The sequence below is a fragment of the Rhinatrema bivittatum genome, chromosome 9 (genome assembly GCF_901001135.1).
Source record: "Rhinatrema bivittatum chromosome 9, aRhiBiv1.1, whole genome shotgun sequence".
NCBI classification, from domain to species: domain Eukaryota; kingdom Metazoa; phylum Chordata; class Amphibia; order Gymnophiona; family Rhinatrematidae; genus Rhinatrema; species Rhinatrema bivittatum.
In genome coordinates, this window is record NC_042623.1 from 212,556,018 (window position 1) to 212,578,589 (window position 22,572).

Below are 22,572 nucleotides of genomic sequence, written 5' to 3' on the forward strand. Positions count from 1 at the left end.
GCTTCTAAGAAAACGAAAAAGTCATGGGATAGGAGGTGATGTCCTTTCGTGGATTACAAACAGGTTAAAAGACAGGAAACAGAGAGTAGGATTAATTGGTCAATTTTCTCAGTGGAAAAGGGTAAACAGTGGAGTGTCTCAGGGATCTGTACTTGGACCAGTGCTTTTCAATCAACCTAATAAACGAAGGTTGACCGACGTGCCGCAAATGCGCAGTAGAGAGCAGCTCTACTGCGCATGCGAGCACGTCGGTCACAGTGTGCCTCTTAAAAATAAAAATGGTGCTGTAGGAGCGGCGGCAGCGGCGGCCCGAAGACCCGGAGCGGCAGGGGCGGCGGCCCAAAGACCCGGAGCGGCGGGAGCGGCGGCGGCGGCACCGGCCCGAAGACCCGGAGAGGCGGCGGCGGCCCGAAGACCTGGAGCAGCGGCGGCACCGGCCCGAAGACCCGGAGCGGCAGGAGCGGCGGCCCGAAGACCCGGAGCGGCGGGAGCGGCAGCGGCGGCCCGAAGAGCGGCGGCGGCGGCACCGGCCCGAAGACCCGGGCAGGAGCGGCGACCTGAAGACCCGGAGCGGCGGCGGCATGCGCGTGAGGGAGGGACAGACGGACGGAAGGAAGTCTGTCCCTCCCGCGCATGCCGCCGCCGCTCCGCATCTTCGGGCGGCCGCTGCTCTGGGTCTTCGGCGGAGATCGACTGAGGGGAGGAGGGAGGAGGGAGAGAGGAGTGACTGAGGGGAGGGAAGAGGGAGGAGTGACTGAGGGGAGGAGGGAGGGGGGGAGAGAGGAGTGACTGAGGGGAGGAGGGGGGAGTGACTCAGGGGAGGGGGGAGAGAGGAGTGACTCAGGGGAGGAGGGGGGAGTGACTGAGGGGAGGAGGGAGGGGGGAGAGAGGAGTAACTGGGGGGAGGGGGGGATAGGAGTGACTGAGGGAGGGAGGAGGGGGGAGTGACTGAGGGGAGGGAGGGAGGGAGGGGGGGGGAGAGAGAGAAGTGACTGAGGGGAGAGAGTGGGGGAGGTGGGAGGGAGAATGAGGGGGAAGGAAATGATCCAAAAAAAATGTTAATGTAGCCCGTTTTAACGGGCTTAACGGCTTGTATATTTATAAATGATCTGGAAAGGAATACTACGAGTGAGGTTAACAAATTTGCAAATGATACAAACTTATTCAGAGTAATTAAATCACAAGCAGATTGTGATACATTATAGGACCTTGCGAAACTAGAAGATTGGGCACCCAAATGCAGGTGAAATTTAATGTGGACAAGTGCAAGGTATTGCATATAGGAAAAATATGCCCTACCACCCAGGAAAAAGATCTAGGCATCATAGTGGATAATACTTTGAAATCGTCGACTCAGTGTACTGCAGCAGTCAAAAAAGCAAACAGAATGTTAGGAATTATTAGGGAGGGAATGGTTAATAAAACGGAAAATGTCATAATGCCTCTGTATCGCTCCATGGTGAGACCGCACCTTGAATACTGTGTACAACTCTGGTCGCCACATCTCAAAAAAAATATAGTTGCGATGGAGAACGTACAGAGAAGGGCAACCAAAATGATAAATGGGATGGAACAGCTCCCCTAAGAGGAAAGGCTGAAGAGGTTAGGGCTGTTCAGCTTGGAGAAAAGACGGCTGAGGGGAGATATGATAGAGGTCTTTAAAATCATGAGAAAGCAAATGTTGCTTACCTGATGTAACATGTGTTCTCACAGGACAGCAGGATGTTGTCCTCACAAATGGGTGACATCATCAGGATGGAGCCCAATCATGGAAAACGTCTGTCAGTTTCCAGAACTTTGACTGGCCCCTACTGGGCATGCCCAGCATGGCACCAATCCTGCAGCCAGCAGGGGTCCCCCTTCAGTCTTGTTTCAAAGCTACAGGCATTGCCGAAAAATAAAATAAGAAAACTAACCCAACACCGCGGGGTGGCGGGCGGGTTTCGTGAGGACTAACATCCTGCTGTCCTGTGAGAACACCTGTTACATCAGGTAAGCAACATTTGCTTTCTCACAGGACAAGCAGGATGGTAGCCCTCACAAATGGGTGAGCACCGAGCTGAGGATGTCTGAACGTGCACCAAATGTACCCAATGGTGTGCAACAGGCACAACAACTGGGGTGGAATTTGGGAAGGACATCCGCACCCCACTGGGTAGGCGGAAGGGTGTTGGTACGTCATGTTGGAAAAAGGTTACGCAGGACAGATTGGCCGAAGATGGAATCCTGTCTTCCGGCTTTGTCCAGGCAGTAGTGGGCTGGAAATGTATGGAGAGAACTCCAGGTGGCAGCCCTGCAGATGTCAGGAAGCGGCACCGAGCGAAGGTGTGCTACTGAAGTCGCCATGGCCCTCACAGAGTGTGCTTTAACATGATCTTGAAAAGGAATGCCTGCTTGCTGATAGCAAAAAGAAATGCAGTCCGCCAACCAGAAGGAAAGAGCCTGCTTACCCACAGGTTGCCCTAACTTGTTGGGATGGAAAGTGACGAATAATTGAGTGCTCTTCCTGTGGGCAACTGTACGGTCTAGATAGAATGCTAGAGCCCGTTTACAGTCGAGGGTATGCAGAGTCTGTTCCCCAGAGTTGGAGTAGGGCCTGGGAAAGAAAATAGGTAGTATGATGGATTGATTAATATGAAACTCCAAAACTACCTTAGGTAAAAACTTAGGGTGAGTGCGGAGTACCGCCCGGTCCTGCAGGAGTTTAGTGTAAGGTGGATAGGTGACTAAGGCCTGTAACTCACTAACTCTGCGAGCAGAAGTGACAGCTAAAAGGAATAACACTTTCCATGTGAGGTATTTTAGGTCACAGGAGTGAAGAGGTTCGAAAGGTGGTTTCATAAGCCGACCGAGAACCAGATTAAGGTCCCAAGAAGGGGCCGGAGGATGTAAAGGTGGCTTGATGTGGAGCAAGCCTTTAAGAAACCGTGTGACAAGGGGTTGTACCGAAATCGGGACATCCCCGATTCCTTTATGGAAGGCGGCTACCGCACTGACATGCATTCTTATGGAAGAGGTCTTTAGACCTGATTCTGATAAATGCCAAAGATAATCCAAGAATTTAGGGATTGGACAGGAAAAGGATCAAGGGACTGAGAAGTGCACCATGATGTGTACCTTTTCCATTTATAGGAATAAGATTTTCTTGTGGAAGGCTTTCGTGAAGCGATCAGGACACGAGAAACTGAATCCGAAAGGTTAAGTGGTTGTAGGATTAACCTTTCAACATCCATGCCGTCAGGGACAAGGCTTGGAGGTTGGGATGGAGGAGGCATCCGTCGTTTTGAGTGATCAGATGCGGGTCCGTTCCCAAGGGAATGTACCTGCGGATGGAGAGATCCTGAAGTATGGGAAACCATACTTGGCGTGGCCAGTGTGGTGCTATCAGGATCATGGTTCCCTTGTCCTGACGTAGCTTCACGAGAGTCCTCGACAGAAGAGGAAGTGGAGGGACTGCATACAGCAGACCGGTTGTCCACGTTAGGGAGAATGCATCTCTGGGCCGAGAGTGCTGGCTCCGAATGAGAGAGCAGTAATTGTCCACTTTGTGGCTCTGAGGGGACGCAAAGAGGTCTATGTAGGGATAACCCCATTGCTGGATAAGAGATGTCGCTACCAATGGATTGAGCGACCACTCGTGTGGTTGGAAGACACGACTCAGTTTGTCTGCCAAGACACTGTCCACCCCCGGCAAGTAGGTGGCCCTGAGGTACATCGACCGGGAGAGGGCTTCTGTCCAAATCTGCGCAGCTTCCTGACAGAGAAGGAAGGAGCCTGTGCCTCCCTGTTTGTTGATGTACCCATGGCCACCTGGTTGTCTGTCTGAATCAAGATGATATGATAGGCAATCTTGAAAGGCTCTGAGAGCATATCGGATTGCTCGAAGCTCCAGGAAATTTATCTGGTGTTTGGCTTCCTCTGGAGACCAGAATCCTTGAGTTTGTAGACCGTTTACATGGGCTCCCCAGCCGACGTTGGAAGCATCGGTGGTGAGAATTATTTGAGGATCTGGTGGGTGAAAGGGCAAGCCCTGTAGGAGGTTGGATTGATTTTTCCACCAGGCAAGAGACAGACGGAGTGCGTCGGTCATGCAGGCAATGGTCAACAGAGGCTGAGTGGCTTGAATCCATTGTGATTTCAGAGTCCATTGCATGACTCTCATGGCCAGACGGGCCATTGGAGTCACATAAACTGAAGATGCCATGTGTCCCAGCAGAATTAGAAATTGTGCGTTGAGACTGCAGCTGGCAAGCTAGGGACACAAGGGTTTGGAGTCGTTGATGAGGAAAGAAAGCTTTTGCCTGTAAGGTGTCCAAGTCTGCCCCAATGAAGGATAAGGTTTGAGATGGGACCAAGTAGGATTTCTCGTAATTGTCAAGAAACCCTAGAGAAATTAGAGTTTGAATAGTCAGGGTCAGGGAGGACCGAGCGATTTGCTGGGTTGGGGCCCTGATTAACCAATCATCCAAGTAGGGGTAGACGTGGACACCTTCCTTCCTGAGAAACGCTGCAACCACCACGAGACATTTGGTGAAAACTCGTAGTGCGGATGCTAGGCCAAAAGGAAGCACTCGGTATTGATAGTGGTTTTGGCCTACTAGAAACCGGAGGTATTTGCAATGAGCTTGAGCTATTGCAATGTGGGTATAAGCGTCTTTTAGGTCTAGAGAGCAGAGCCAGTCCTTTCTTTGCAGCAGAGGGAGAAGCGAGCCCAGGGTTACCATCTTGAACTTCTCTCTGTGAAGGTACTTGTTGAGGGCCCGTAGGTCCAGGATTGGTCAAAGTCCTCCTGACTTTTTTGGGATCAGAAAGTACCTGGAATAGAACCCTAGTCCTTGTTGTACGAGAGGAACGGGTTCTATAGCGTTTGACTGGAGGAGAAGGGAAACTTCCTGCTCTAGAAGAACAGAGTGGTCGGTAAGTCTCCACGCTTGCAGAGGTGGAGAGTTCGAGGGAACAGTTAGGAAGTTTAGGTGGTAACCGTGTGCGATTATCGCTAGCACCCACTGATCTGTGGTAATCTGATGCCATTCCTCTGTAAAGTGGCTTAATCGACCTCCTACTGGTATGCTTGGTAGAGGGATTAGGCATCTGCTCTCTAATTGGAAGTCAAAACCCCGACGCAGGACCTGGCTGTGGAGCTGCTGCGGGTTTTTGTTTTCGAGGTTGGCGAGGCTGAGGTTTTTGATAAGGCCTCGCTGACCTAGATTTAGTTGGTGGGGGATAGTACTTCCGTGGACGTAAGAATGACTTTTTAGAGTCCTTCTTAAATGGCTGTTTAGAAGGGAAGTCAGAAGGGATCGATGAGAGCTGCTTAAGGGTCTCATGATGGTTCTTTAATTCAGCAACTATTTGCTGAATTTGCTCACCAAACAAATTATCCCCTAAACAGGGCAGGTCAGAGAGCCTGTCCTGAACTTCTGGGCGGAGGTCAGAAGACTTAAGCCAAGCCTAGCGTTGTGCCGAGATGGCTGCAGCAGACACCCTAGTGGAAGCATCGAAGATATCATAAGCTGTTCTGATCTCATGCTTCCCAGCTTCAAAGCCCTTAGATACTAGGGTTTGAAGATGTTGTTGGAATTGTTCTGGTAGGGTATCTGAGAATTCCTGTATCTGCTTGAAAATGACCCTATTGTATTGGGTCATGTACAGCTGATAGGAAGCTATTCTGGAAATAAGCATGGCCCCTTGGTATACTTTCCTACCTATACTATCTAAGAACTTGTTTTCTTTAGTAGGAGGTATAGAGGAATATGGCTTCACCCTTTTAGCTTTCTTTTGAGCTGACTCTACCACTACAGAGTGGTGGTCTAGCTGAGGTTTCTGAAAGCCAGGTGCTGACTGTACAAGGTAAGTAGAGTCAGCTTTTTTGTTTACTGGAGCAACAGATCCAGGAGTTTCCCAATTTTTCTTTAGAAGGTCCAGAAAAACCTGATGAATTGGAATGGAAGTGATGACTTTAGGGGCATCCAGAAACTGGAGTAACTCCATCATTTGGTGCCTGTCATCTTGCTCAGACTGAAGCTGAAAAGGAACCAATTCAGACATTTCCTTCACAAAATTTATGAAAAAGAGAGGTCCTCTGGGGGAGAACACTTTCTACTTTCAGCAGGAGAAGGTGGTGAAGGCAAATCATTGGTGTCTGTGGAGGTATCATCACCCCAGGTGTCATAAGGATCAGGCAACTGACCTGTAGGACCACAAGGGGGTTGGATACCCGAAGGCCCCAGTTGAGGCTCCGAGAAACTCGAAGGAATCACCGGGGGCATCGAGAATACCTTCGGAGGCATCGGTGCCGGCATTGGTGGCGCTGATGTGCGTATCGCCCCCGAAGAATGTATCGGTGGCGAGGGACGACACGGCATCGATGGCACAACTCCCGAAGGAGGAATTCGATACGGTATTTCTCCACCCGATGAGGCTGCCATCGGGGAGTGTATCGGTGCCGTCGGTGACCCAGGTATCACCGGTGGAAGGGCAGTCATGAGCGCTTCCATCCGGGCTAGAAGCGGTGCCAGCGCTGCTGGAATCGGGTCGGTGACCGGTTCCACTCTCAGTGCCGGAGTCGGTGCCGATGGAATCTGGAACCACTGCATTGCCTTGTCGATGGCCTCCTGGACCAGCCGGTCCAGTTCTTCCCGGAGACCTGGGGTAACAAGACCCGGCTCCGCGGAAGAGGGAGGCTGAGGCTGAGCCGGAGGGACCACCGTCACCGGTGGAATCGCGGCTCCCAAACCCCGATTGGGTGAGGGTTGCCTCGGTGTCTCAGAGACAGGAGTGGACGGTGCCACTTCTTGTCGAAACTTCTTTGGTGGCGGCTCGGACGGTACCGAGGTCGATGACTTCGATTCCTTGACGGTCCGAGACTTGCGATGTCGATGACGATGCTTCTCCCTCCGATCCCCTCGATCATCGGGGGAGGGGACGGGAGTCGATGGCCGTGGAGACGTCAATGGCAGACTGTCACCGGGAGGTTGTCTACGATGGTGCGACTTCGACAGTGCCGGTTCAGAGGACGTCGATGCGATGGACGGCGTCGGAATGTGAGCATGGAAAAGGAGTCCCATCTTCTCCATTCTGGCTTTGCGACCTTTTGGTGTCATAAGGGCACATTTGGTGCAAGTCAGGAAATCATGCTCACTTCCTAAACACATTACACAGACTCTATGAGGGTCTGTGATGGAAATGGTGCACGAACAGTCTGGGCACCGACAGAACCCCGACGCCATGGCCATTGACCAAAAATTTAGCCACGGGACGGTCGACGGCCAGCAGGCCGCACGGGCCAAACTCGACGGTAATCGATTAAAAACGGCAAAAAACTTACCGAAGTACCGCGGACTAAACTTAGAGACAGGGGGACCCCTGTGGGGCGAACTTAAAGTTAAAGAAGTCCGTGAAGAAATTCCTGTCAGGAATGTGGTAAGAGCTCCTTAACCGCGTGGCAACTGCTTCGCGGAAAAAAGAAGACTGAAGGGGGACCCTTGCTGGCTGCAGGGTTGGTGCCATGCTGGGCATGCCCAGTAGGGGCCAGTCAAAGTTCTGGAAACTTTGACAGAAGTTTTCCGTGATTGGACTCCATCCTGATGATGTCACCCATTTGTGAGGACTACCATCCTGCTTGTCCTGTGAGAAGTCTTGAACAAGTAGATGTGAATCTGTTATTTATACTTTTGGATAATAGAAGGACTAGGGGGCACTCAATGAAGTTAGCAGGTAGCAAATTTAAAACTAATCGGAGAAAATGTTTTTCACTCAACACACAATTAAGCTCTGGAATTTATTGCCAGAGGATGTGGTTAGTGCAGTTAGTGTAGCTGAGTTTAAAAAAGGTTTGGATAAGTTCTTGGAGAAGTCCATTAACTGCTATTAATCAAGTTGACTTAGGGAATGGCCTCTGCTATTACTGGCATTAGTAGCATGGGATCTTCTTGGTGTTTGGGTACTTGCCAGGTTCTTGTGGCCTGGTTTGGCCTCTGTTGAAAACTAGATCCTGGGCTTGATGGACCCTTGGTCTGACCCAGCATGGCAATTTATGTTCTTAGGTGCCTTTCTGCTGTCTGAACAACCAATGCCTGAACCTCAGACTCTGTACTCTACAGGACCCTCGCCTAAATCTTGATGGCCCTTGAATCCAAGGGCTCAACCTGCAGAGGAAACATAGAAACATAGAAATGACGGCAGAAGACGACCAAATGGTCCATCCAGTCTGCCCAGCAATCTTCACACTTTTTTTCTCATACTTATCTGTTTCTCTTAGCTCTTTGGTTCTATTTCCCTTCCACCCCCACCATTAATGTAGAGAGCAGTGATGGAGCTGCATCCAAGTGAAATATCTAGCTTAATTAGTTAGGGGTAGTAGGGGGTAGTAACCACCGCAATAAGCAAGCTACACCCATACTTATTTGTTTTACCCAGACTATGTTATTCAGCCCTTATTGGTTGTTTTTCTTCTCTCCTGCCGTTGAAGCAGAGAGCTATGCTGGATATGCGTGAAGTATCAGTTTTTCTTCTCTCCTGCCGTTGAAGCAGAGCGCTATGCTGGATATGCATGAAGTATCAGTTTTTCTTTTCCCCTGCCATTGAAGCAGAGAGCTATGCTGGATATGCGTGAAGTAGTAGTTTTTCTTCTCCCCTGCTGTTGAAGCAGAGAGCTATGCTGGATATGCATTGAAAGTGAAGTATCAGGCTTATTTGGTTTGGGGCTGGTAGAGGTAAATTAGACCTTGTTCCTGTCCTATGAGTCTACCTACTGTCAGTGAGGGCTCTCATGGTCACCAGTGGGGCAGCGCCAATCTCAAAACAGTGCAAAATTTCATACAAAGTAACAGACATGTCACTGTTACAGTATGTAAACTTTTTAAAAGCATATTTTAAAAATTTGAAAGACACTGTCAATCTGCCTATCCCAAGAATTGCCCTGGCCATAGTGCTAAACAGCACTGAAACGTGCTTTAATTGATTTCTAAATTTAGTGATCCTTAAAAATAAATAAATAAATAAATACATAAAACTTATTTTTTCCATCGAAAGAATGGTATTCAAGAACTGTAGAAGGTGTAAAGATCAGCTTTTATGAATGACATAGTATTTTAGAAAAAATTGTTGAACAGATATTTGGACAATGGTTTAGTATGTCAAAACTATGACCATTACTATGCTTAATTATCCCTGGAGAAGATACTGATTTATTACCATCACCAGTAAGACTAAGAATACACTGCCTAACTATTCCATAGGCATCTAACTTTGCAGCCCTATGATGAGTTAAATGATGCTGTAGCAACAAACAATTGAATGAAAAAGCAACAAAGTATATGGGGGAAAAAAAGGGAACTAGAAAGTACATGTAATTTTGAACAGTTAAAAAAAACCTTCAGCATTTTTTTTTTTATCCAGAAGTTTCCTCTGCTCCTTTGGGTTTTCAGTTCAGTCATAATAGGGTCAGATGCTTGAGCCCTCTTTCACAGGTACACAGGAATTTGTCCCCCCCTACCTCCTCCTAAGTCACCTTTCCCAGCCATCTTACCTACAGTCTTTGACTGGTGGGGAGGCGTGCACTGGGTCTCCTTCTGGGACCCTGAAATCATAGGCCCTAATGGGGACACGAGGTGTCGCTGTTGCACAAGGACTGGAACTCCTTCCTGCCAGGGTTTGTGAGAGCTGCCAAACAAGGTCACAACCAAAATACATGGCTACTTTCATACAAGGTTTTTGCAGTGACCATGTATGTGATTATATATTTTATTTATTTATTTCGGATTTTTATATACCGACATTCTCAATACAAGTATCGAATCAGGTCGGTTTACATAGAACAAAACTGTCGCAATAAAGGCGTTACATTAAACAGCGTTTCTTAACATATGAGTAACATATAACATATCATATAAAAATAAATAAATAATACAAATTAAATATTACATAGACTATAATAATAATAATAATAACTCGTCAACAGGACGTGGATAAATACAAAGGATGTTTAAGGCATGAGTATATATCTTGAATAATTAGAGAGGTAGTCTAAATTGTGATATGTGGGTACATAATAGACCTTGTTGCTGTGCAAAGTCCGAGTTATGCATGAGTAAAAGGAGACTGATGAATCAGAGAAGGAGTCTTAAACAGGTGTGTAGTTCAGATCTGACGTGGTTAGATCTTGAGGGGAGTATGGCTGTATATGGGAGTATATCATCTGAGGTAATAAGTGGAATATTTTATTTCACAAGTGACAAAACTTAAAAACCAAGGTTGATGCATTTTGCCAACGCCAAAAATCAATTGTTGATAACTTGTTATTAACCTAAGATTGTTTTAGTTTAGCAAAAAGGGGAAAGACTGCAACAGCTCTTGACACTAACTCTTCTTCCATGCGGTTCAAACAGAGCTGCGTAGCAATACATACCTTGCATCAAAAATGTTTACTGTTACCACCAAACTAAGGGCTTCATCTAGTAAGAAAGTAGCCACTAATACTTTTTTTTTTTTATTAAAGGCAAGTGACACAAAAAATCCAGTTTAATAATCTCTGCTGGTGTTGCAGTAACAGTAAATGCAATAGTAATAATCAAACATCAGATAAATTAAAACCTATTGACTGCTATCTTTTCTTAACACTATCTGCACCTCTAATTATTTCTTGGAAAAAAGAAAAACTTCTTACTTGACATACCATAAAAGGCTTTTGAAAACAAAAGTAAGGACATTTATTTAAGAGAATGGGAGAAGGTGAGGTCTGGAAAGAGAACAAGTAGGCCAGTGAAGGGAATTTCAAGGGTTTGATGTTGGATGGGAAGTTGGAGAAAAGGCTGTGAAAGAGAATATGAAACTTTTTTTTATGCAGTATATTCTGGTCTCAATGCAAAAGATCTTCTTCCCTGAATTATTTTCTTCCTTCCATCCCATTAACTGGCCTAAATTATCAAATCTCCAGGCTCACATTTTATTATTTTTTCCTTTCACTTGCAGCCCAGTTTCCTTTTCTGATTGGAACTATGCAATGGCTGCTGCTCCTTAAGATCTGAACTGCTATGCAACAGCCTTGCAAGGTTGCCTGTGAAATGCACCAGGGAAACCTCATTTAGCATACAGGTTAGCCCAGTAACATTCAAGTGATTAAAGGCAATGTCTAAAAACAAACAAACAAAACAAAAAACCCAAGTACATACACTTTTTAAAAAAAAAGTTTTAACACGATACTGAAATTTGAATTTTTTCTGGCTAGGCTCTGTTTTGGTTGTTTTAAAAAACTATTAGACGTTTAGGCAGAGCTTCCCAGCATTACCAGTAAATACTAAAGATGGATTATTTCATGATAACAGAACCATTCGCTCCTATTGTTTCCACAAGCACAAAGAAATCTTTAATTTAACTTTGGTTTTATTTTGTTTTACTTTCTTGGTTTTATGTGATGTGAATTTTTCTGATTTGTTTTGTCTACTTTTATTATGTTGATATTGTAAATCACATTGGGCAACCCTATGGGGATGTAGAGGCGATTAATAAGAATTTTTAAATAGTGTTTCTCAGCTTTGCTGATTTGCTTCTCTCAACAGACCTTTATTATAATCCATTTCTGAGATTAAACATTATCTGTCTCAATTATCATACCATAGGTATTAGTATCTTTAATGCAGGGATAGAATACTCTTTAGAAAAGTTAGGGGCTAATCAAAATTCATAGGAGTTAAGGGGAAAAGTTCTTTATAGATATTTTGTGAGGGTTTTTCTTTAGCTCTTACCTTTTTAAAATTACAATTGTGCTCTCCATTTCCACTATAGCTTCTCTTCCCTTCTTCTGCAGCCCAACAGCCCTTCTATTTTCCAATCACTGCTCCCTCTTCAGGCCAGGCAGCCGCTTCTATTCTTTGGGCTCTGACACCCACTACTACATCTCCTCCTTACCCATGCCTTTGCTGCTTCATTTTCTGGCCTCCTGGGCCCTGCTGCCACTGCTTTCACTTGTCGGCCCCGTTACCGATGTCTCACTGTCTGACCCAAGTGGCCACTACTGCTCCTTCTCCAAGGGGCAGGTGACTTGGCATATGGGTGTTTTCCAATTCTGCTCCAATGTCCTTTCTTTCTGTGCCTGATGTTCACATACATATCCGCCAGTACTGTACTATGTGACAGCATTTGTACTGTATCACAGAGCTTATGGCTATTAAAACTGAGCTGGCTGGTACTCTGTGTTTATTTTATTCCCTTTCAAATAAGCCCATTTTGATTGCAGAAGGCATCACATTATCAAGATACCACAGAAATCTAAAGCAGGTGGTAAGGAATTTTATTTATGCCATTTCAAAGACTTTCTTTAAATTCAACTTTGTTCAGTTCACTTATCATTAAAAAGAATAGAAATAGACTAGATTTTGCAGGTTACAGTAAGAGAATGGCATCCTGAAGTCATTGTTATCCCCAGTCTATCCACTGGGGAATAATTTTTGGTCTATTTGTACATTATACCACAGTAATAAGCAGTGTTATGTCAGTATGATAATATTTAACGTATGTAATAAGTTATACTTACAGGCTTAAATTATCTATAGAACTAGATGTTTCTTTTCTTCTAATTTGTTCCTGTATTCTAGAGAAAAGTTTGGAACCTATTGAATATAAATATAAAACGTTACATTGACCTATGCAGTAGCTATTTTCATCTTTCAGTTAAAAAGAAATAAATGCAGAGTAAAATGCATACAGATTTATATGTTTCCAAGAAATACAAGACAAAATAGAGGGATTTTTAAAGTCATCAGACAAAAAAACAAAACCTGGAGGGAAAGAACCTGTAAATGTTTTGAAAGGACAAAAGAGAAAATTGTAATATTTAAAACATTAAGAAGCATCTTCAAAAAATAGGGTCATTCCATAGGCCAGCCTGGTGGTTCAATAGCAAGTGCTGCCCACAACTGTATCGATTCCTTTCCCATGCCCAGCTTTTGCTTCCAGGGCTGGCTGGAGCAGGGGATTTGAGATAGCATTCATAGCCCCCTGCAGGGAGAGAGTGCCAGCCATCAATCAATTGTGATACCTACTAACTAGAATTAGGTTACACATGTACCAGGTTCCAGAGGGAATTATGAGCTGTGACACCCAATTAATGACCATCACTGGGCTAGGGAAGATTATAAAAATAGGGAAATAACCTTGGTGGTTACTAAAGAAAGCTCATGGTACCATTGCTCAATAGAAGCCAGAAAACTATGCCACAAAATACAAAGATATTCTTCTTACCACAAGATAGTCATGTAGAGTGCGGTTTCTCAAGTCAGTCTTCAGGTACTGACTTGAGGTTTCTCAAGTCAGGTCTGTCAGCCAGACAGATTTTTAAGCTATCTACAGTGAACATGCATGAGATTTATTTATTTATTTGTTTATTTATTTAAGGATTTTTATATACCGGGGCACGTTAGAAACATCACCTCGGTTCACAGTGTAACATAACATAGCAACAAGCTTTACAATAGTTTAAAGTCTAACAGAGATAAATCTAAGAGGGTAGGCAGAGATAATATGTGGGAGAACTTCGTGCTTTTAGGTAAAGCAATTAAATAAAGGAGTCTATTTATTCACTCTTAACATGTGAAGATATATCTAACAATTAGATATGTCTAACAATTAACTATTAACATGAGAAAAGGGGTATAAGTGGAAAGAGTTTGGGAGGGGGAAATCAGTGTGGGTGGAGAACAAGGTGGGGGTGGGATGCAGGGGGATAGGGATGTAAGGGAGGGCGCGGATGAGAAGGGGGGTAGCTGAGGTAGAAATATTAATGTGAAACAGTCGGACATGGTGACTAATTTCGGGTATATCTCTATGGCTGCAGTCAGTCAGGGTATGCTAGTTTGAAGAGCCAGGTTTTAAGATTCTGTTTGAATTTTTTATGGCATGGTTCTTGGCGTAGGTGGGGGGGCATTTTATTCCAGTGGGAAGTACCTTCTATGATGAAAGATCGTTCTCTCATAGTGACATGCTTCATGAGTTTGGGGGAGGGAGTCAGGAGTTTGGCCTGGTGTTGCTTTCTAGTTGGTCTGGTTGGATTGCAAAGATATAGGTGTTCAGGGAACCAGTGCATGTTTTGGTTGTGGATGGCTTTGTGTATGAGAGTGAGGGATTTATATATTATCCTAGATGTTACTGGGAGCCAGTGTAGGGATTGGAGAACTGGGGTGATGTGGTCATGACGGTGTGTGTTGGTCAGAATGCGGGCAGCGGCGTTTTGTAGGAGCTGTAACGGTTGAAGGGTATTTTTTGGTAAGCCTAGGAGAATAGCGTTACAGTAGTCAAGCTTAGACAGAATCATGGCCTGTAGCACTGTTCGGAAGTCGGATGTGTGTAATAGTGGTTTGATTCTCTTCAAGGTGTGGAGTTTGAAGAATCCACTCTTTATGGTAGCAGAAATGAATTTTTTGAGGTTAAAGTGGTTGTCTATCCATATGCCCAGGCTGCGGACCACTTGAGTGGAAGGGCAGCCGGGTAGCAAGTGGGGAGAGAGGCTGAGTGCGGGGTTGTTCGGTGGAGAAAGGATGAGTAGCTCTGTTTTGTTGGTATTGAGTGCCAGAAAGTTGTCAGTGAGTAATTTGTTTATTTCAGACAGAGCAGAGTTCCAGATCTTCATTGCGTTATGGATAGAGTCAGCTATTGGAATGAGTATCTGCACGTCATCAGCATATATGAAGTGCGGGAAACCCAGTTTGGAAAGAAGTAGGCAGAGGGGGAGAAGGTAGATATTAAAAAGAGTTGAAGAGAGGGAGGAGCCTTGTGGTACACCTTGTGTTAGCCCAACAGGTTTGGATTCGTTGTGACCAATTTTTACCCTGTAGCTCCTGTCGTGTAGGTAAGACTGGAACCAGAGTAAGGCAGTGCCAGAGATGCCAATTTCCTTGAGGCGTTTGATGATAGTGTTGTGATTGACTGTGTCGAATGCCGCTGATATATCTAGTATTGCGAGTATGTGGGATTGTCCTTTGTCCAGAGCTCTAAGTATGGTTTCTGAGAGGGAGATGAGTAAGGTTTCCGTACTATGGTGTTTGCGGAAACCAAACTGGGATGAGGAGAGAATATTGTGTTCTTCTATATAATCTGTTAGTTGTTTCTTAATAATTTTTTCAAGTATTTTGGAGAGGAATGGGAGGTTCGATACTGGGCGATAGTTGGCTGGATCCGTGGGATCCGAGTCTGGTTTTTTGAGTATAGGTTTAATAATGGCTTGCTTAAGTTCAGTTGGGACCTGGCCTAAAGAAATAGATTTGTTCAGGATGCTTGCATTGTGTTTGGCTATTGAAGCAGGGCTTGTGAGTAGTGTTTTGGTGGGAAGATTATCTGAGGGATGAAAGGCAGGTTTGATTTTTTTGAGAGTGGTTTCAATTTCCAGTGCAGAGGTGTTTTTGAAGTTTGAGAGGGTGGGGTTTGAGGTTTGTGTAGATGGATATAATTGTGTGACATGATTGGAGTGGTCTATAGAAGTGCTTTTGGGTGTTGCTGGGTTCATATGGCCAGGGTGAGATGTGAAGCGTGCCATAATGGTCTCCACTTTAGTGTGGAAGTATGAGGCTAATTTCTCACATTTTGTTTCATCATTATTGTCAGGGTTATATCTGTCTGGTGATGTGATAAGGCTGGCTACGTATTGGAAAAGGGCTTGTGGGTTGAACTGGAATTGATGGATTCTTGCTGCATAGAAATCTTTTTTTGCTTTCTCAGTGGCTTTTCGGTAGGTGTGTAGATGGGTGCGAAACTGTGATAGGGTGGCAGTGAGTTGATTCTTTCGCCAAGTTTTTTCAATTTTACGAAGCTCCAATTTCATGGTTTTAAGTTCATTTGTATACCATGGTTTTTTATTATTTTTGTCTACATTGATTTCTTTAGTTTGTAAGGGGCAGAGTCTATCTGCTATGTTGGTAGTGATTTGGAACCATGATGATGTGGCTGTGTTAGCGTCAGTAAGGTCTAGGTTAGGGAGTTCATTTGAAAGGGCCTCAATGATGTCATCGGTCTTACCTTGTTTGCGAAATTTTATGGTTTTTTTGGGTTGCGAGGGGGGGGGGGGTGTGCCTTTGATTGTGCATTGGGTATCGATACGGAAGTGGTCTGACCAAGGGATGGGTGTACAGCTGGGATGGTCAGCTTGGATTAAGGTATTGGTAAAGATGAGGTCGAGTGTGTGCCCAGCCTTGTGTGTAGGGTCAGGGACTATTTGTTTGAATCCAAGCGCAGTCATAGCTGTAAGTATAGCTTCACATGAAGGGGAAAGAGGGTCGCGGTGTACGTGGAGATTGAGGTCACCTAGGATGATGGCAGGCTTGGCATTGTTTATGTGTTTAGAGATGTATTCTATGAGTGGGGACGGATTCTTTTCCAGAAGGCCTGGGGGGGGGGGGGGGGGCATAGATTAAGCAGAGTTGGAGGGAATTAGATCTAAAGATGCTGATCTCCAGTTTGGGTGGGGGTGATGTAGGTTGGAGCGTGAAGTTGAATTTCTTTTTAGTGGCAAGGAGTAGTCCACCCCCTTTCTTTTTGTGTCTAGGGATGGAAAAGAGGCTATATGCATCTGTAGTGAGTTGGTTAATTAATGCGGAGTCAGTATCCTTTAACCATGATTCCGTGATAGCACATATGTCAGGGGATTCATCTGTGAGGATGTCATGTAGTAGTGTGGTTTTTTTTAGAATGGATTGCACATTAAGTAGTAGAATGGAAAAGGACAACATACCCAGAAGTTGCGTGAGGCGGGAGGCCATGATGGGAATAAGTGATCTGTGTTGTTGAGGTAGGTAGGTGTCTCTGATTGTATTGTAGGGTGTGTAGAAGTGTTTAATGGTAGGAATGAGATGTGGACTCATTTTGCTGAATATTGTGGGTTTCAGCTTGAAATGGGGGTAGGTATGGGTGGGGTCTGTTGTTCACTGCAGGGTGTAGCTTCGTATGGGATAAGGGGGGTGAGGGAAGGTATAAGGGTCTTAGCCGATGGAGGTAGAAGCAGTGGATCACCGCAGGTTTGGAGAAGTGTGGCATGGGTGGACAAAATGGTGATAATTTGCATGCAATGGACAAAATGGAGATAATTTGCATGCAATGGAAATAGTGCAGAGAAGGGCAACCAAAATGATAAAGAGGATGGACCAGCTTCCCTATAATGAAAGGTACAAAAGGTTAAAGCTGTTCAGCTTGAAGAAAAGAAGGCTAAAGGGGGGGGGGGGGGGGGGGGGGGGGGGGGGGGGGGGGAACATGAGAGAGGACTATAAAATCTTGAGGACTGGAATGGGTAAATGTAAATTGGCTATTTATTCCTTCAGATAACACGAACTGGGGGTATTCCATGAAGTTAGCAAGTGGCACATTTAAAAGAAATTGGAGAAAATTATTTTTCACTCAACGCACAATTAAGCTTTCATTGATTCATTGCCAGAGCATGTGGTTAAGGTTTGGACATATTCCTGGAGAAGTCCATAAACTGCTATTAATCAAACTGTCAGGGAATAGCCACTACCAGCATGGATCTATTTAATGTTTGGGTACTTGCCAAGTACCTGTATCCTGGATTGGCCACTGATGGAAACAGAATACTGGGCTTGATGGACCCTCGGTTTAACACAATATGCCAACGTCTTATGTTCTTAACTCTCTCTCATGCATACTCGCTGTGGACATGCTGAAAATCAGACTGGCCAGGGGGTATTCCAGACCGGCTTGAGAAACACTGAGGGAGAAAATCAAAATAGTAAAGTACAAGGAAGGCCACCAGGTTTACTTTTGATTTGGTTCTCGGGAATAAAAAGGTAAAAGAAACATTTGAAAAATATTTTGAATAATTGCATACCTTGTTTGACCATTTATTACAAGTGAAAACGAATAACTAAGTGTCAACCTAACCAGCACACTTCAACTCGTCTACTCATTCATCCCTTCTCCTTTACTTTCTCATGTTCAGTGAAATGCCTGCTCTGCTTCCATCAAACTTTCTTACATTCATGACTTGTTAATTTCTCATTCTGCCATGTTTTAGCATTAACGTAAATCTTATTTGTTTCATCTGTGTCTCTTGATTAGATTGTAAGAGCTATGAAGCAGGGACAGACTGTTATATAAAGTAGACAACTCTTCAGGTAGGGACAAACAATGATGGCAGTACTGAATAATTTGTATATTGTGTTTTATATGTTATTTTTACATTTATTTGATTTAATTTTCAGTTATGTACATTGTTTTGAAAGATTTTACTGTAAAACCTGGAAAGTGATTAACAAATTATATAAATAAAGGTCTGTAGGGCTTATAGTACTTTACAAATGATTAATAAAAGCAAATGTGCTTACTGTAAATGGTGTTTTCCATAGATAGTAGGAGAATTAGCCATGCTGTCTGTGACGTCCCCCAGTGGCCTGAAGCAGGAACTTCTCTCCAGATATACAGAGCTGTGCACTGTTCGGCTGCCTGGTGGTTCCTGCGTGATTGCCTGCATCACCTCAGTTGTTGAGAAAGCATGGACAAGCAGCGAACAAAGAAAAAATAAGTGCAGGCAGAAAAAATAAGAGACTATCCAGGGAGGAGGGTGGGATCACATGGCTAATTCATCCTATCTATGGAAAGCACCATATACGGTAAGCAAACTTGCTTTTTTCCCCCCATGAATAAGCTGGCTGAATTAGCCATGCTGTCTGGGAGTCCCCACCTAAAGAATACAAAGCACACTGTTTGATATGTCACTAGGCGATGGTCCTTCTTGTGGTTATGCTGTAGATACTCCGTGTGCAGAGGATCCCTGTGATCGCTGGACAGTCTTACGAGACAGTAGCATAATGCAGTATTTCCCGTCCCACAGACACGTCTGAACTGGCTTGTTGCTGGAGACAGTAATGAGACGTGAAGGTGTGCAGTGATGATCAAGTTGCTGCTTTACATATGTCTTGGACTAGCCCATTGCGTAGACGGATGATAGAGGTTGCCACTCCCTTAAAGTGATGTGCCTTAACCTTTGATTCGAGGCGCTCTGGTCGAGAAGAGTAGCAGAAATGAATACACTGGGTCAGCCAGTTCATCAACGTTCTTTTGGTTACCGGTAAACCTGGAGCATTTGGGTTGAAGGAGACAAAGAGTTGTGAATGCCCGTTGGATGAATGTGTAGTAGACTTTCCCATCTGGAGGCATGTGGTTTGAGAAAGAAGGTCGGCAAAGTTATTGTCTGGTTCAGATGAAAAATTGAGACTACTTTCGGGAGGAAAGATGGATGGGTATGCAAGGTGACCTTGTAATGGTAGAATTGCAAATAAGGTGGATAGTGTACCAGCGCTTGAAGCTCACCAACTCACCTGACTGAGGTTATTGCTACTAGAAATAACACCTTCCATGAGACGAATTTCATTGAAGTGGTTTGCATTGCTTCGAAGGGCGGAAGCATAAGTGATTCCAACACTAGGTTTATGTCCCAAGGAATCACTGGGCTTGAGACTGATGGACTGATTTTCAAAGCACCCCTCATGAAACAAGATACTAGGGGATGCGTGGATATGGAACTCCCTTGAATGGAAGGCTAGTACTCCACTATGGTGCTAAGGTGTACCCTGATGGATGATATGGCCAGAACAGGCGAGTATAACAAATGAAGGTACTCAAGCAATTATTCTGGTGAAGATCCTAAAAAAGGGGGGGGGGGGGGGGGGTGTCGATCGATACCAATGCACAGCAATGAAGATACCTGTGCCATTTACCCGCATAATTCCTCCTTGTGGACGGTTTCCTGGAGGAGATAAGAATATCTTGAATTTCCATCAGAAGAGGGACATGATTTAGTACTTCCCTTTCAATCTCCAGGCCGTCAAATGTAGCGAGTCCTGCATGGGATGAAAGAATGTATCATCCTCTTGTGTCGGCAGGCCTGCCCTGCTTTGTAGAGGGACTGGTGGCTGTATGGAGAGATACACGAGGTAGGCTTAACATAGTTGTCTGGGCCACACTGGTGCTACAAGGATGAGATCTGACTTTTCAGCGATGCACTTTTGAATCACTCTACCTATTAATGGAATCTGAGGATATGCATAAAACAGGCTTCCTTCCCACGGAAGCAGAAATGCATCCTGAATGACTTTCTGATCACTTGGGTAAAGGGCATCTTTGCGTTGGACTTTGTCGCAAAAAGGTCTATGCATGGTATACTCCACCTTTTGAACAGGGAGTGTGCCACGTCCTGGTGCAACGACCTCTTGTGGGGATGGAAGATTCTGCTGAGCCTGTCAGCTTCTGTGTTCTTGATCCCTGGCAGGTAGATCGTTTGCAACTGAATGAAGTATGCTAGTGCCCACTCTAGAATCAGGACCGATTCCCTGCAAAGTGTCTTGGAACTGAACCCACCTTCTTTGTTTAGATAAAACATGGCCATCTGATTGTCCATGTAGACCATTACACTTTTCCCCTTTAGTAGATGGGAGAAGGTATGGATGGTGTTCCTTATAGCCAGCAGCTCCAGAAGGTTGATTTGGAGGGTCCTTCCGCTGGGGGACCAGAGCCCCTTTGTTTTGAAGTAAAGCACATGTGCCCTCCCTCATCCCCTTGTGGATGCATCCATTGTCAGAACAATCTGATGCACTGGGTTCCAGAAAGGTGCCCCTGACTCTAGGGTCATGGGTGTGAGATCATCGGTTGAGTCATGACCACCCTCGTTGACATCGGGTGATTGTTCAGAGAACACTAAGATCTGAGATCCTATTGGAGCCAACGCAGATGAAGGCAAGTATGGGGGACTACATACATTGCTGCTGCCATATGCCCCAACACTGCGAGAACTTGACGAGCTATGGGATTTGATTTATTTCCCAACATGGAGGCCAGGCCACAAAGTTTGATTCTGTCTGCTGGTAGAAAGGCTTTGCAAATTTAGCAAAATTGCTTACCTTGTAATAGGTGTTATCCCAGGACAGCAGGATGTAGTCCTCACATATGGGTGACGTCACCGAACGGAGCCCAGCGCGGGAAACCTCTCTGTCAAAGTTTCCAGAAACTTTTGACTGGCCCTGAGAGGCCACTGAGCATTCCCAGCATGCTATGATATTCTCTGCCACAGATGTCTCTCTTCAGTCTCGTATGTAGCAAAAAGCGTTAGCAAAAATAAAATAATAAAGGTATGAGGCCCAACTCCGTGGGGTGGTGGGTGGGTTCTGTGAGGACTACATCCTGCTGTACTGGGATAACACCTATTACAAGGTAAGCAATTTTGCTTTATCCCAGGACAAGCAGGATGCTAGTCCTCGCATATGGGTGAATAGCAAGCTAGAGACTGAGTCATTCATGGTGAAGTAACAGTAAGTATTGTTGAGAATGAGTCAGCCGAAGATCATAGTAAGTTGGTCGTAGAAGGAGTTGGGGTTAAACTGGAAACAAGTTCTTTAAGACAGATTTTCCATAGGCTGAATCTTGTCTTCCTTCTTTGTCCAAGCAGTAGTGAGCTGCAAAAGTGTGAAGAGAACTCCATGTTGCTGCTTTACATATGTCAAGGATTGGCACTGAACGATAGTGTGCTACTAAAGTTGACATTGCTCTTACTGAATGTGCCTTTACTCGCCCTTGGAGAGGAAGGCCTGCTTTTTCATAGCAAAACTGTATGCAATCTGCTAGCCAATTGGATAGAGTATGTTTACCCACTGCTTTACCCGTTTTGTTTGGATCATAAGATACAAAAAGTTGAGTGGATTTCCTGTGGACGGCAGTACGGTCTATATAAAAAGCAAGGGTATGCTTGCAGTCCAAGGTGTGCAAGGCTGTTTCTCCTGGATGGGAATGAGGCCTTGGAAAGAATGTGGGTAAATTTATGGATTGATTCAAGTGGAATTCCGTAACTACTTTGGGAAGGAATTTTGGATGTGTACGTAGAACCACTTTGTCATGTAGGAACTTAGTATAGGGTGGATATGTTACAAGTGCTTGTAACTCACTAACCCTTCTAGCTGATGTAATGGCTATGAGAAAGATAGTTTTCCAAGTGAGAAATTTAAGATCACAAGAATCTATGGGTTCGAAAGGGGAGCGCATGAGTCTTGTTAATACCACATTCAGATCCCACTCTGGGACAGGTGGTCGAAGTGGTGGTTTAAGGTGAGTTAAACCTCTCATAAATCTGCTGACGAGAGGTTGTGTGGAAATAGGTGCATCTCCGATCTTGTTATGGTAAGCAGAGATTGCACTTAAGTGTACTCTTATAGATGAAGTCTGGAGACCAGATTCCGAAAGATGGTATAAGTATCCTAGTAGAAAAGTGGTGGGGCAAGTGAAAGGATGTATGTTCTTTTCGGAGCACCACAAAGTGAACCTCTTCCATTTAAAAGAATAGTTCTTTCGTGTGGAAGGCTTACGTGAAGCTATAAGCACTTGAGATATATGAGATGAAAGATTGAGTGGTTGTAATATCAAGTTTTCAACATCCATGCTGTCAGGGACAGGGATTGAAGGTTGGGATGGCGCAACTGACCCTGATCCTGAGTTATGAGAGTGGGAGCTACTCCCAGGCTAATGGGATCCCTGACTGAGAGGTCTAGCAGTGTGGGGAACCATACCTGTCGAGGCCAATATTGGGCTATG

General features: G+C 44.9%; 1 protein-coding gene across 4 annotated transcripts in view; it reads right to left on the reverse strand.

The window, feature by feature from the left end:
* ERICH6 (glutamate rich 6) overlaps positions 1 to 22,572 on the reverse strand; it is a 285,150-nt gene that overhangs the window by 243,451 nt on the left and 19,127 nt on the right. For all 4 annotated transcript variants that reach the window (XM_029616495.1, XM_029616497.1, XM_029616496.1 and 1 more), the window contains exon 2: positions 12,533 to 12,608. In XM_029616495.1, the coding sequence (XP_029472355.1) occupies positions 12,533 to 12,608 (76 nt within the window). The remainder of the gene's footprint in view (positions 1 to 12,532; positions 12,609 to 22,572) is intronic.